Source organism: Hippoglossus stenolepis, chromosome 22 (genome assembly GCF_022539355.2).
Source record: "Hippoglossus stenolepis isolate QCI-W04-F060 chromosome 22, HSTE1.2, whole genome shotgun sequence".
NCBI lineage: Eukaryota > Metazoa > Chordata > Actinopteri > Pleuronectiformes > Pleuronectidae > Hippoglossus > Hippoglossus stenolepis.
In genome coordinates, this window is record NC_061504.1 from 1573590 (window position 1) to 1589983 (window position 16394).

Here is a 16394-nt window from a genome sequence, read left to right on the forward strand (position 1 = left end):
CATGGTCCAAAAAGTGGAAAAGAAATGTCAAATGTACTGTATTTTACATCCACATGCACACTATTTCTTTGTTTTCATTACATTAGTAATAGCAACGTTACTAATGTCAAACACGTTGCCTCTGTATCTCCTCCTAACTGACACTTTATTGGGTTCTGTAGGTCATTTCTCAAAGATGTCCCTGTAGACAAACATAAAACACAGTTCATGGCTGAGTACTAACCGGAAGTAATGTGACAGTGGGATATAAATAGCAGTATTTCCCTGTGGAAAACCTTTAATCTTGGTTGTTGATGTTCTTTTTTAACTGACCTCAGATCAAAATCCTGCTTTGTCAGTTCCTGGTTTAGAATTGGTTATTGCAATGACATTGATTTTCAAGAGCGGTTTTCAGACATGAAGTCTGGAGTCTGGAGAATTGGGCCTGGACTTTACCCAGACTTTGATTTCACACATGCACAACGCAGCGGGAGGTTCTCTGCACAGATGCGTTCACAACAGCAACAAATCCTCTGCATTATTCAGGCGAGAGGTGGAGCAGCCGGGCGCAGCAGACAGAGGCAGGAAGTGACGCATTAACTCCGCTGCAGAGATTACGGGATTTTCTTGGCTCTTATCACCACAAACTCTCTTGACATCTTCGTGTGTGTTTTCTACATGTATGACACTGCCTTTTCATGGGGAGTTTTTTTTATTCTTTCATTTTTGTGTCTGTCACACGTTAGAAGCGTCATCAACCAGTGCTGTGTTCTCACATCAAATCCTCCCGACTTTCTACGGCCTTTATACTCGGGGGCCAGGTCTGCAGATAATCCGGAGCCTCTCACTCAGACATTTGCGTTCACACATGCACCTCCTCAGAACACAGTACGAGGGATCTGCAGGTTTCAGTGCATGTCTGAAAGCAGTGTTTGTGTTTAAAATAAAATAATTTAGAATATTATTTGTAATAATCTTGACAAATGCTACGTTACCCGCTTCTAGCAAACACTGCCTCTGTGTCAACTGAAAGTTACAATTGGACAGATTTGCAACCTACTACTGAATTGTTAGGTCAAATTGAAACAAAATACTTGCCCCTTAACAAGATGTCACCTGGCATTACTCAGTATCAGGTTGAATGATTACAATTATAAAACTATATTCAGTATGATAATCAGTGTATTAGATATTGACATGAACAAAGATACATTTTATACACACATTTTATTCATAGACTGATGTTTTCCTTCTCTCTAATTGGGTACTCCTCACTGGCTCCTTGTAGCTTTACAAATTCAAATCATACTATGAAGTTGGAAGTAAAAAGGGTGCACCAGCATGCTGTTAACTAACACATTCATTATTCTGCTGTGTGCTGTCTTCTCCCATCACAACTCCACTGTCTTCCAATTCGAGCATGCTCATCTCTACCAGCTCCTACTTTAATCTTCTTTGCTTGCTGAATAGATGTCCATGTTCAGCATTGTCCATACATTTGCTCGGGGACTTGACTAAAAGCTTAGTTTAAAAGGTTTTGGCAGCAGTTTCAGTGTCACTGCAGTAAGAATCGTCATGGTAGAGCTCAAGTGTTTGCTACAGGTGCTCATGTCTTGTTTTATGAAATTCCAGTTTCATATCAAAACAAGCTGAGGCTGCGAGGTCAGGCACTATATCTTCCTCTAATATACTGTACGACCGGGCCTGTGTGAACGAACAGAGCAGGATGGGAATGTTTAACACACAGTCAGAAGTGCTATGTGCTTCTCGGAAACAAGTGCCGCTGACAAATCTGTCGAGCTGATGAGTCCAACTGTCATCTTTTCTGTCCAGTGTAATTACAGAAATACGATAATTTAATCACAAAGAAGACATGTTGATGAAGTTTGATATTGACTGAGCTATTGTTGTGTAAGTGATTACATGACCAGTCAGTCATCTCAAGAAACCATCCCCTGGTGTCCATGGAAAAACCTGGAAACAATAATCAGTAATGCTTTGCATTAGAGCAAACGCTTGCGAACATGTACATCAGGGACCGAATGACAGGTACATAGACAGAGATGTTAAATCTCAGTCTGGCTGTCTTCGAGGACAATAAAAACTTCATGGATGTTTTGACGGCCCACTGACAGGGCAGTATCTCTCCCCGTGTTGCCGATGGTCAGTCTGACTGACAGACTGTCAATGTGTGTGAGAGAGATGAGACAACGACAGTGGGGCAAAAAAATTTGCTGCACACAGCTCTACAATAGATCAACAGGGCAAAACAATTGTGTAAAAAAACTTTCGGATCATTATAAAGCTTGTGGGACAAACTGGACCTTGTCAAGGCCGCTACAGGTTATAATTAATGTTAATTGCTGCCATCATTAAATTATTTTATTTAGTATTTATTTTGATAGTATCTCTCCTGTTCATCTTCACCTAGCCATTTGATCTATCAACAACTTTGTTTAAATTTTCTTTCTTTTTTTGGGACATTTAATTTGCTAGATGCTAGGCTAACAAAGCTTTGTATCCCCTCGCACTTGTTTCTCATTTGTTAATCCTTTATCAAACATTATCATTTATTAATGTATATAGTTACATTATGCATTGTTATATTGTTGACTTTGTGTCTGGTTGCTTTTTATTTTATATTTAAATGATGTCAAAGGTATAATCTGCCTTTTGTTATTATGGTTGTGTTCACATTTCTAACATTCGAATGCGAAACCAATGTGATGCAGCACAGATCCAACACAATAACAGTGAAAAGCTAAGTGTGAATGTCTAAATGCTCAGACACGGAAGTGTGTGTACAGAGAAGTGTTGACTTGTTTCTGAGATTTCATGGTGGCGTTGTTTTCAACTGCGATATATTGTTTCTAGTACTCAGTTTCCTTGTGCATATACATGGACACCTGAAACACTAGAAATGCAATACACTCCAATACAGTGGGGCAGCTCAGGAGGTAGAGCAGGTCCGTGGTTCCAACCCCTGCTCCTTCAGTCTGCATGTCAAAGCGTCCTTGGGTAAAAACACTAAACTCTAAAGTGAGTGTGGGAATGGGATGTGTGACAGAGGAGCGCCTATAAATAGAAGCAGCCTATGTGCATGTGACTTGTAGCGTGAGGCGCTTTGAGTGGTCGTTAACAGTAGGAAAGTGCTATATAAATGCAGTCCATTTACAACAACTGTACCAACCAACCTTAAGAGTTGAAGCAACAGTAGCACTCTGTCTCTTATGACACTGGCATCTTCTTACATGATCATGTGGTCGTCAACACTAAGCAGAAAACAGTCAATCTTTGGGAGGCCACAAAAGCAGCAGAGTAGTATGATGAACAGAGAAGTAAAGCTGAAATAAGTATTAATGACCCTCCTCATCCATCCACTGAACAGTTTGAACTTCTACCTTCTGGGAGAAAATACACGTCATTGATGGCTAATAGAATTGTAATAAAAACTCTTTTGTCCTACGAGCTGTAAAGGTATCGTTAAACTAGAATCTGGCAGATTTGGAAACAGGTGGTGTTCCTGACTCTGCTGCAGTTACTTGTGTAGTAGTTTAATGTGATATAGTGTGTAGTAGTCTAGACTTGTGCTTTGTGAGTTTTTATGAATGTGAATGCTGAGATGATTTACTGTGAAATGTATTTAGGTTTTTATGACGGCTTTTATGAAAAAAACCAAAGGCAAGTTTCCACATGGTGGATAATTAAGTTTTTGTATTTGTCAACAATACTATTACTTACTTACTTACTATGGGCATATGGGGCTTTTGGAATGTTGGGGAGATTTAAAAAACAAAACAAAAACATGCTATTTTTTTGTGTGCGTGTCTGTGTGTTTGTGTATGTACTGTACGTATTGACCTGTGTGTCCTTGTTCTCTCTCAAGACTACCTGTCACAAGGTGTGGATCTGAGCGGCATTGAGGTGATTGAGAATGACCTGCTGCTGATCAGTAGAGCCAGACTGGAGGTGGAGAACCAAGCTAAGAGACTGTTGGAGCAGGGCATGGAGATCCAGGTACACTCAAGCACACACACACACACACACACACACACACACACACACACACACACACACACACACACACACTAACACAGACCAAAATAAACATTTATTTACACTCACCTGTTCTGACTGTAATCTGCTGTTAAATTTACAATATATAACTTCAGCCATTAGAGGTCTCTCAATTAAAGCAATAACAAAAGACCTAGTTTAATCAATCAATCAATCAAATTTTATTTGTACAGCCCATATTCACAAATCACAATTTGTCTCATAGGGCTTTAACAAGGTGTGACATCCTCTGCCGTTAACCCTCAGCAAGAGTAAGGAAAACTACTAAAAACCTTTTAACAGGGTAAAAAGAACGTAGAAACCTAGAGAGAGCCACATGTGAGGATCCCTCTCCCAGGACGGACAGAAGTGCAATAGATGCCACGTGTAAAGGAGAACATCAAGATAAAGGTTTTAGCAGCATTGATAAGGGTAAACATTTTGAAGCATAACTGAAGGTCAATGAATTGGTGGATTAATGTCATTAATGGTCAAGTGTCTGAGGAGAAATACTATGTATCGAGCAGTCCTGCTGCAATCATAGTCTATGGTCAGCAGCCAGCAAGATCATGATCCACCATCAAGATCGGATGCCACTATAGTCCACAGTCATTGTCCACTGACGCCATTAGGATCCATCATCAGCTGCCACCTCGGTCGTGGTCCACCACCATTATCCGATGCCAACACGATAAAGGATCCGCCTTTATTATCATGATCAGCCAGCACGATACAGAATCCGCCATACTGGATCCACCATTACGACCTCTGATACGTGATCCACAGATCCTAATCCATGATGTGGCCACAGCCGCGGCCCTGGATCTGCGGACGATAAGGCAAAGGGACTCCGGGGAAGAAGTCAAGTCAGTAACATGTATTGATGGGATATGAATTACTTTGATGCGATAACGATTGAGAAGAGGAAGGAGAAGCTGGAAAGAGAAGCTCCGTGTGTCATGTGTCCCCGACCTTCTAGATTTCTTTGACCTATAGCAGCATAACTAAGAGCAGGTCTAAGACAAACCTGGACCGGCTCTAACTATAAGCTTTATCAAAAAGGAAGGTATTTAGCCTACTCTTAAACGTACAGATGGTGTCTGCCTCCCAAACTGAAAGTGGGAGATGATTCCACAGGAGAGGAGCTTGATAGCTGAAAGCTCTGGCTCCTACTCTACTTTTAGAGACTTTAGGGAACAAGTAAGCCTGAATTCTGGGAGCGCAGTGCTCTAGTGGGTTGATAAGGTACTAACAGCTCTTTAAGATATAATGGTGCCATATTATTAAGAGCCTTGAAGGTGAGGAGGAGAATTTTAAATTCTATTCTAGATTTAACCGGAAGCCAGTGTAGCGAAGCTAATACTGGAGAAATGTGCTCTCTTTTCTTGGTTCTTGTCAGGACACGTGCTGCAGCATTTTGGACAAGCTGCAGAGTCTTTAATGACTTACTGCTGGAGCCTGATTATATGGAATTACAATAATCAAGTCTGGATGTAACAAAGGCGTGGACTAGTTTTTCTGCATCTTTTTGAGAAAGGACATGGTGAAGCACCGTGGGATCATGGGAGTTGTTGTCTTCCTCACCATTGTCTACTAAAATTTGCCTGATGCTACCCAGATGCAAATCACATCCACGTATCAAGTAATGTATTTGAGTTTTATTCACGTTACGTGGCAGTAATTGTGATCCATTATAAGAGACCAATACAAGAAGCACAGAGCAAGTACATTTATGATGAGCCAAAATCTACTTTGGTCATTTTAATGGCATGAAAAAGGGTCACTGTACTAGGGGCGTGGTTCAAAAGGGTTGCTCTTAGTCTCTTAATTAATCATGGGTGTGTTTTGGTGTAGCATGCCATAAACCAATCAGAGTTCCATCTCCCTTCCCCCCATTAAAAGCTAGGTGAGGTTTTTGTAGTGGATTGATCTGGGCTGACTTTTTCTGCAGAGGAAAAAGGAAACCATTTGTGTGTGTAACAACAGAGATGTTGTGCACCTGCCTTTTATAGCTGCATCCTACTATGTTGATAATGCCCCCTGTAAGTGAAATTGTGAAAATACTGCACCACAGACGTAAGATCCGTTTTTTGTTGGTCAAAAGTGCAATCGCTCCCTGCAGTCACAAGATAGAAATAAATCTACAATGCTCCTGACCGCAGCTCATTATAACACCACTGCACCCATGGGTGATCAGATGAGAGTGAGTGCTTTTCCTACATGGGCGTTGCTGTGTCGATCTGAAACTATCAAAGAAAATTGCTCGGCTCTGCTCTGTGCCGAGTGTAAGATGGAACATCTTTGCAGATGCTGTTGTCGAGAGGAGAGGAGCTGTCGTGAAGACTGTTTCTCTCACCAAACGAATACACGGCATAATTCAGCCAAGCGAGTCTTAAAGCAGCAGAGTAATCTATATGATGTAATTGTTGTTTTACTAATGGAATGACTGCGGTGGAGGTTTGTTCCGCATTTATTAGGAGAACAGGTTATCAGGAAGGAGGAGTTGTTGAGTCATGTTAACGGCAGTGAGATTCTCCCGCATTGCTTTTTGGTCGGGGGACTCAAGAGAGACAAAGAAAGACAAAATTGTCATAATAGAAACAGCAGAGTTTCTGGGTGTTGACTATCCTGACAAGTATGTGGGAGCAACTCCGAAAAAACATTGGATCCTACAAATCCCACAGTGCAACTTAACAGCATAGTTGTGGATATAATCTCACAGCCTTTCTGTTGAATATCTGAAGCTTCAAGCCTCTTGCAAGAGAATCCTGATATCATCATAATGTTTTAGACTCTGGAAACAGCCCCTTCAGAGCCACACACTGTTTGTAATGGTTTGATAGGACTCGTGTGTTGAATCTCTTTATAACAAATGAAAATTAGAGCAAATCACAAAACAGGAGGCCTTTATTCAAATATTCATGATTATATATTGCTAGGATCAAAGTTCTGTCTCTAATATGAGCCTGTTTCAGTTAAAGGCCAGTTTTAGAACATTATTAGGGCTGAGTGATTATTTTCTCAAAATCTATAGTGAACATACTGCAGCTTGAACAAAGAAAGCACACAGAGCATGTTCCCACTCTGGCACCGCCTACTCAGCTGACGTCCTCTGGCCTGTTTTTGTTTCATAATGAACCAAAAATATTCACTTCTCAGTGTTTCACATACATTGATTTATGTGTGGCAACCCACCACAATATCAACACTGACTACCACATATTGACTTTCTAAACTTTGTACTATTTCAACTGGGTAACATCTCATGTGATGGGTAAAATCTTACTTGATGAAAATCGACCTGCACAGACTTGAATTTGCTTGAAGATACATGATTCATCACAGTTAACATTTAATGAGAATTCCACTGATAATCAATGTCAGTGGGATCATCATCTATTTGCACAACCCTAATATAGCGTAACAGTGAACGGCCACTTTAAGAATGCTCTGGTTCCCAAAATAAATTTCCCATTCATGTTCTCCATTGAAATTTCAGATAATCCTTTTTTTTTTTATTCAGAGCAAAACAATTTTTTTTCTTTTTAAGAGTGAATGACTTCTAGTGCTTCTTGAATTGAACCTTGATGTAGTGATTTCCATCTATGAACTCTTTTCCTGCAGCGTGTTCGAAAGAGATATCATGGTTGCTCTGTAGTAAACCTAATGTAACGCTCCACCAATCAGAGACGTCGTACATCGAATAAAACATGTTATTCTTAAAATGCAGTGGATATAATATGGACTTTTGACTTCTACGGAGCATATAACATTGTTTCACAATCTTGTATGGTTATGCAATATTATGGCTTTTAATCACAATCTCAATTCAGAAAGTAAATGGGATTTTTACTTCTGGAATCACACACTATTTTCTAGGATGTTGTAGTTTTTTAGGGGCATAATTAACTTGCGAAAAATGAGATAAAACACACAATAAACTAAATTAATGGTAATATCATTGTTAGGATTATTCAAACTTTCTATAGATATTGTGATAATGTGGTTATTGTGAATTCTTTTTATGTGTGAAAATGTTACGTTTCCAATGAAAAAGAAACCAAAGGAGAAACACCTTTTCTCTGTTGAACAGAAATACTTATTTTTTGGTAGTTCTTTTTTTGTTTCACTACAACAGCTTGTCAGGAAAAAGAAGGGATTGTGCCCCTTTGAAACGGAGGGCTTTTAATGTGAAATGTGTGCAGGAAGTGTGAGTATTTTGTCTAAAACGTGAGTTTGAAGCTAAGCAGGTGCTTGTGTGAAGCAGCAGGATTCTGTGACACTGCACTTCTCTCCAAAGTCAACACACATACATGCTCCTGTCTCCTGTGTGTACTCAACCCTCAGAAGAATTATTTTTATCCTGGTCACTGCTGGAGTAGCCTTGGCTAACAACTTCTCTCACTGTGTGTTATGTGCGTGGACATATGGGGCTCTAGAGACACAAAGACACACACACATACACGCACGCGGGTAGATTCAGCAACAGCTTCTTATATCAGCTCAGGAAGTTGTTTATTGTGAATGTTATGTAAGCAGTTGGACGTGCTGCCGGGACTGAGTGGGAGCGAGTTTCACCTCAACGCTCTCACTGTGCCAGCAGAGACCCTGTAGCCCATCTGTTGAGTAGGAGCTCAACTGACCCACGTAGAGGCTCCTCTCCTCTCCTCTCCTCTCCTCTCCTCTCCTCTCCTCTTCTCTCCTCTCCTCTCCTCTTCCTCTCCTCTTCCTCTCCTCTCCTCTCCTCTCCTCTATAGACTAGCTCCAACGCGGAGCTCTGGACAAGAAACCTAAAAAGCATATTTTCCACAATAAGTGCAAAGTTTGACTTCTTACCTTGTAGTATTTTCTTAAGTCACAACTTTGATCTACCCTGATTATTTTTAGTTTTTCCTTCCCTACTGTGACCGAACCTCTTCTCCACCTATGATGTGAGAGAATAATTTTGAGTAGTGAAATACAGCAGCGAGACAGATCCATCTTGTTAAAGAAACAAAGAACACTGCCTTGTTATTCTCCCCTTATCATTGTGTGGAAAGACAATAGAGCTGCAGAAAATAGATCTATTAATCTGTCAGCCATTTCCTCCATTTATCCATAGTTTGGTTTATCAAAGTGTCAGATGCCATCACATTATCCCAGAGTCCAAGGTGACGTTTGCACGTTTTGTCTGACTAACAATTCAAACCCCGAAGATATTTAGTTTACGATACACAGCTAAACAAACAGAAAGTCTTCACATTGGAGGAGCTGAGCAGAAAATGTTTTGGTGATTTACTAGAAGGAGTGTTGATAAGCTCTCCTCCCTTTGCCATTTTTTGTCTTGACTTTTCCGTGCCACATATTCACAGTTCTCTCTCATTAAATCAATGTGAGTTGTATTTTTAGCTACTGCCGTCACCTCTGTTCTTGAGTGTTTTGTGTGTGAAACTACCAGGTTCATTAAGTTGATTTCATTCTGTCGGAAAATTTTGCTCCTTAGACAACTGCCAACTTCCATTCTCTTTGTCTTGTCCTCTGCTTTTGTTGATCAGAATCCAAGCCAGGTCGGCACGGCCCTGCAGGTCTTCTACAACCTGGGAAGTTTGAGAGAGACGATCAGCAGTGTGGTGGGGGGTTACCGCACCGCCATACAGGACAACATCACAAGTGCTCTGGACATCAAGGGCCTGACACAGCCGTCCAACCCCAGAGGTGAGACCCAAGGAGGATATGGTCAAAGTGTTAAAACATGCACAGGCACACACACACTCGCTCTCTCTGTCTCTCACACACACACACACACTGGTTACATCGTCCTCATTTTGCATCTTGTAATTTGCCCTAGTTCATCGGGTGGCTTTATCCAAAATAGAATATTATACCATGGCCACAGAGAATAGTCAATTCTGGCTGGAGGGCTTGTGTTATTTTCAGGGCTCCGATGAGGCAGCCACTTCATTGTTCTAATTAATGAAGAAAGTATTTTCAGATAACAGCCCTCATTAGGATAAGGATTCCACTGCTGGCATTTTAAGACCATTTTTGGGGATTGTCACTTCATAAAAAAATAAACCTAGCAAAAGGTTTCTTGGTCTTTTTTAGAACCAAAAACCTTTTTTAGTTTTTTGTGTCAGAAAATCCCACGTGCACACATCAATGCACCAAGCTGTTGCACTGGGGGACATGGTCCTTTATTACTATGAATCAGAATCAGGAAAAACTGTACTGACCCACATAGAAAAACCAGTTAGGAAAGAGGTTAAAAAAAGGTTAAAAAAACAACCTATAAACTGGAAGTGAATAGAATAATGCACAAATACAAATGTTTAATAGAATAAAAGGTAAAATTGTTGTCTGTGTGTGAGTGTGTATCACACTCACACACAGAAAACAATAGCCTGCTTCCAGTTCTGCTGCTCCGCAGGGTAAAAATGTTTCTCTGTCTTAAAATAGACTTGTCAGAAAAGCTCTTCTTCCTCTGTTATGTTCAAAGAATCTGAGATGCTGTTCTAAATCAGCTAAAAAAAAGTCAAATTATGGTCAAACGTGAAATACTGGGATGATGGTACTGGTTTCACCGTGATCTTAGTAACAAAAACAACAACAATGAAAGTAAATGAAGTAAATGAAAGTAAATGAATGAATTAATGAATTCATTTGTTCCTCAGGAGCTCCAGGCAGAGCAGTGCTGCCGACACCGGGGAACACAGCCGCTTTCCGTGCTGCTCTATGGACCAATTTGGAGAAGCTGATGGACCAGATATGCGCTGCCTGCAGACAGGTGCGCAGCTGCCCGAGGCCTCTAATTTATGGCGGTGTTGAATCACACGTTTCTAAAAGAAAGCCAGGCGGCCAACGGGGCTGATGAATTAGGTGTGAAGTTTCCTTTGCTGCATGTTCACAGGTGCAGCATCTACAGAAGGTCCTGATGAAGAAGAGGGACCCTGTCACTCATGTCTGCTTCATCGATGAGATCAGCAAGGTGGGTGGATGCCACTGCTCTGGTTCGGGTATTAGAATAACAATAACATCTGCAAACAGGACAACAGTGTCAAGGCGCCACAAAAAACAACAACATATCCACACACACACACACAGCACAGTGACTCCTCCAAGTCCCCATCATACAAATTTCACAGCAGACTATAAAAGACCAAATCATTTATTTATAAAATTTCTAGGTATTTGCTAGCTTCATACAGATGGTAAGTCTGCTTCTCATTGTTGAGAATCAGCTCATTTTTAGTATTAGAAGATTTATAAAGATATTTTAACATTTAAAAAAGTTAAGATTGCCGTTAGAATGCATCGTTTCAGACACAAGGAGGCATTTTGTTCAATTAAATTTTGTTCATTTATTGTAAGGAAACACATTTTGCTCACACCAAACACCACAGTTTTGAAGTGTCGGTCAGACTAGAAGCTCCAGGTTATTGTATCTGCTACGAACACACTGGAATCTCTGACCAATCTGTGGTTGTATTGCACTGTGGGTAATGTAGGCACCAGGTTTTTACAAGCACTAATAATGAAAAAGACGATATCGTCAGTGTGTTTTTACACAGAAGAAGGACCGTGGATCCATCTTTTTACATTAAATGTGTGCGAGAAAAGAGTCACCTCAAATTATTATTTATTCTGTCACTGTGTGTACTAGTGCAGTGCCCGTTCTAAACCTACCTGTTTTGAATGAGCCGTTTGCTTGGCCTGTGGTAATTCTCCAGAACTACTTCAGAATTATTCCTTGTCATTAGTGAGTCCTCCCCAAACAGTTCCACAATGTACTGTCACTGTTGTACTGTTTGTGTGCTGGGCGTTGTGTACAGAGCCTTTCAATGAACAGTCTACGGTGCAGAGTGAAGTTAAGGATGGAGCGGTTTGTGGTGAAATGTAGGAATAGTGAAATTAGTTTTAAGATGAAATATTACTAAATGTTAAGTTCTGCTTTGTGTGTGTGGACAGGCAGTTCTCTACAGATAAAGACAGACAGTCATAATCAAGGCAGTCATTAACACATCATCATGACCACCATCAGTGTCTCTCTTACCTCCACTGAAACCTAGTTGTACAAATCAGAGCGGGAGACTGTTACTATGGAAACAATGCTCTCACAAATTACCCAGTGATGGAGGTGTGAGTTGAAGACCTAATGACATGTCTAAATGCAAGGCTCCTCAGCGGTGCAGCTGCACTGTCACTTTCGTGCCATGTGTCCACAGAAAGATGCTTGAACAGACTCAGTCGCGCTGTCAGCAGCCACATCAGTTAATGCTGCAAATCCTATCAGATCTACGTGTTTCTGTTACAAAGGACAGGCAGCGAAAGAGAAGCATCCATCTGATAAATGAGCTGTAACTCATGTGGATGATGATATTTTTGTACGAGTGTAGTGTACCATGAATGCATAAACCCTCAAATTTAGACATTTCACATCCTCACGGCATTTTTCTGCATAGACACACAGGTCAGTTTTGTCCAAGTTGCCTTGTTTTCTCCTCTGCTCATGGTTCCTTTATGAGATTAACTCACCACCCACTTATTGTACAGGAGGAGAAAAACACTCTTCCGCTTTGACGAGCAGTAAAAGCATTGGAAGTTAGACATGATCAACAGACCTAAAGAAGATCCTTCACTCTTAAGTTCGTGATAATTGTAACTCCTTTCATTCAGCTCTCAGTAGGAGAAATATTCCCAGCTATACTGTGCATGCTCAATGTTGCTGCTTGGCTATTAACACCCTCCATGAGATAACTGCAATCGCTGCTGCCAGGCTGTGGTCCCCTGTCAGTTTTACAATTGATTTCCTGATGTTACAGCTGGATAAAAGACCTTTGTGTGATCAGTCTCCTGCTTCCATCTTTGATTTGTTACTAGGTCTACGGCTACATCCACACTACTATGTATCTAAAGTACTACTAGTTGAAAAAACTGTTTTCAAACGATGCAAACATGAAGGCATGCATGTCCCATTGGACGCAGGAATTGTCGCTGATTGCTAAAAAAAATAATCTAATCTCATATGCATGGAGGCAGCTGTATCATTGTAAAATGTAGAATTTAACTGCACAACTGCTGTTAGCAAGGAAAGCAGGGTCAGCAACACTTGTAATTGATTATCCATGTTGCGTGCTACACTGGTTGATGAGGCTACATGCGGTTGTTTGTTTTTTCTGGAAGGGGGTCATGTGATAGGAGCCTAACGAATCAGCGAAGGTTAAGTTGTGACCAAATAGACCCAACCAGCAAGCGGCTGTGAGCGTTTCTGAACATCTCCGTTTCTGCCCGTTCAGACTAAAATGCTGCACCGAAGTTTTCAGACTGAAATTGGGCCGAGTTTCCAAACTTCTCTATTTTAGCAGCTCTATGGACGCCAGGCATATATATTCATGGCTTTAACAGCCTGCACTGCTCTGGTTTGACACTTCCCAACAGATGTTAGAACCAGGGAGTTGCTCCATTTCAGACATATACAGTAGGTCCAGCAGTGCTGTTGGGTGATGAGAGAACAGTTTGTGTCCCAGCTCATCCCGAAGGTGTTGGATTGGGTTTGGGTCAGGGCTCTGTTCAGGCTTGTCTAGTTCTTCTGTAGGAGAGAGAGAGAGAGAGAGAGAGAGAGAGAGAGAGAGAGAGAGAGAGAGAGAGAGAGAGAGAGAGAGAGAGAGAGAGAGAGAGAGAGAGAGAGAGAGAGAGAGGTCTGAATGGCCTGAGCATATCATTGTGCTATGCTCAGCTCTACTGTGATATAAAATATTACTCTTTTGAATTGGTAAAGTGAAAATAGACAATCAATATGTGGTGGTCAGTGTTGATAACAAACAGATTGTCAATCTGAGAAGTGCAAGAATTCACACTCACACAGCTCAAAGAATGTGACCCTATGCATCCCCGACCACCTCTGAATGGGGTCTGATTGATCAGATGTGTCCTCAATGTGTCCTGGGTTCGTTCACTGTTGAATACTTGGGGGATCACCTGAGACAGAGCAGGAAGTGAGGATGCAGTGGCTTCTCTGTCGTCTGCTCTCCATTGGCGAAGCAAACACACACACACACACAAACAGACACAGGTCCCATTGAATAATTAAAGCGCTTTCCTCAGTCGGGGTCAGTCTGTTGAACCGAGGCATTGGTGTCCATGTTAACATGACAACACCTATCGGCCCCTTTCCTCCACGCTGAACATGCTTTAACGGGTTTTATGATATTTATGCAGAAGGTGCTTGATGGATTTATGCACTGACTGCTGCAGTATTGATTTGGATATACAGTATGACAGATAGTGAACTACCAAACAGTAGTAACATCGCCAAAAGAGTCTTAAACTGTCTTATATCATTAGGAAAATGTATACATTTATTTTAGGTCATAGCGTCATCATCAGCACAACTTTCAATTTGATTTTATTTTGGAAACCAGACAAACAGCAATGGCAATGGAGATTAGAGTGAGAACACATCTACCATCACTTTAACTCATGCTACTGTGTTCCTTTTCTGTTTACCTGACAGGAGGGTCAGCCGGATATCCTCTATACCTTCTGGACAGATGTAACCAACACACTGAGTGAGGAGTTTCACAGAGCGACTGAAGGTAAGATTGGATCTCCCCTGAAGGATGTGGAGTGTTTAAAGTGTCGGAGCTTCTAATTCAAAGCAAAGATGAATTACTTATAGGATGTGCGTCTTTAAGGTTTCTTTCAGACAGACGGTGGATGGATATTGCACCACCAGCAGCACAAACAACTAGTGAGACGCTTCATTTAGTGAGCCATAATCAGCAGGCTGTAACAAGAGCTCAGTTAACAGCAGGAAATCAATGGGGCTGGGAGAAACGAGCAGCCTGCTGTTCATGGAGCGGTCGGACCGCTCAGCAGCTTCATAGTAAGACGCTGTTGGGCTGTGCTACATTCCATGCATCAACACACACTTATCGTTGTGTGTCGATGCAGTATAGAATATGTAATCAAGTGATCAGAAAGTCCAATAAATTATTTATCTTAAACACGTAGTTATAATAATTGTAGTAGTTTTAAAGGTCATATTGTAATACAGAAGAAAACTGTGGCTACCTGGAGGGATGGAGTTAATCTAAAAACTTGTGGTATGCAATCCACCCTACTGAGTTGCCTTATAAACAAATGAGAGTAGTATTTACTTTGTGTTACTCACCTAAACATGTGATTAAAATGCAGTATGGTTTAAATCCATGCGTACGAGCTCGCGGCCTTTTTTGTCTGCCTTTGTCGGCACATTGCTGCTTATCTAGGTATGTAGATCAAAATCTCCATGGGGGGGGGGGAACCCGTCTTTACTGCAGATGTATTGTTTAAATGGATTAAAGAAAAGCCAAATTGAACCTGTGGCCAAGACATGTACGACAGAGCCATGGTGCCGAGAAATGCAGTGGGGCTGCTTACAGTGAACAGCATGTGTTTCAGTCTCATTTCTCAAATGTGCTGTAGTTTTTATCAATATAGCAGTTTACACCCACAGCTGTACACGTTACAGCTCACCTTTCCCTCACACCTTGGACGTGTAACTGTGTAGCTGAATCAGCAGCACGGCAGCTGAGCTGTTATGCTGATTTTACTCCATGTTCGGTGTAGACGAGGTGTAGCCTCAGGGAGGAAGATTATCATTCATCTGCTTTCCTCAGGACCAATGTAAAGCAAATCCCAAAGTTAAGTCAGTGATTGCAGCACACAGGAAAAGTGATTTGATGCTAAGTGCCTCTCAGGAATTGAACAATTTTGAACTGATTGTAGTTTCACCTCACAAATTATCCGCCCCTTGTTCTCCATCTGTGTCTCTCTTAAAGTCAGTAGTGAAACAAATGAAATGCCCTTCCCCCCTTAAAAAATGAGTAAATACAAAATGAACAGTGGGTGTATAAGCATCTCTGTGAGGGCTGGACTCAAAGAAAAGAAAGACTTCATTATGCTAGGAATAATATTTTCTCTCTCTCTCTCTCTCTCTCTCTCTCTCTCTCTCTCTCTCTCTCTCTCCACACACACACAAACCCCTCATTAGAGAGTTGTCTGATTGCAGGGAATAACAAAGTGAGAACAGGAAAGGCGCATTTGGCTGCTTGTTACCATACTTAGCTTCTGATCACACTTCCTTTGTGCTCAGAGCGTGTCAGTAACGTATGCTTGTATATTGTCCGACTCTACACAACTGATTCTCCCATTTCTCCTTTCACTCTTTGCTAGAGCTGGTTGAATGATTGAAGCATTAAATGTGGATTTAGTCCTGAACCAATGTCTTTCGGAGCTGTTTTTTCAAGATATATGTTTTAGCAGGAAGCAGTTGGTATCCACTGATTTAGAACATTGATAGCCTCATGGCCAGTGGACAGCGGATAAGAGGGAGGTCAAAA

At 41.2% G+C, this 16394-nt stretch overlaps 1 protein-coding gene across 1 annotated transcript in view; it reads left to right on the forward strand.

Moving 5' to 3' along the window:
* Positions 1-16394, forward strand: part of cog5 (component of oligomeric golgi complex 5) — a 48391-nt gene that overhangs the window by 22469 nt on the left and 9528 nt on the right. Inside the window, exons 7-11 of the mRNA XM_035147345.2 lie at positions 3866-3996; positions 9570-9729; positions 10686-10798; positions 10922-10999; positions 14525-14606. Of these exons, the coding sequence (XP_035003236.1) occupies positions 3866-3996; positions 9570-9729; positions 10686-10798; positions 10922-10999; positions 14525-14606 (564 nt within the window). The remainder of the gene's footprint in view (positions 1-3865; positions 3997-9569; positions 9730-10685; positions 10799-10921; positions 11000-14524; positions 14607-16394) is intronic.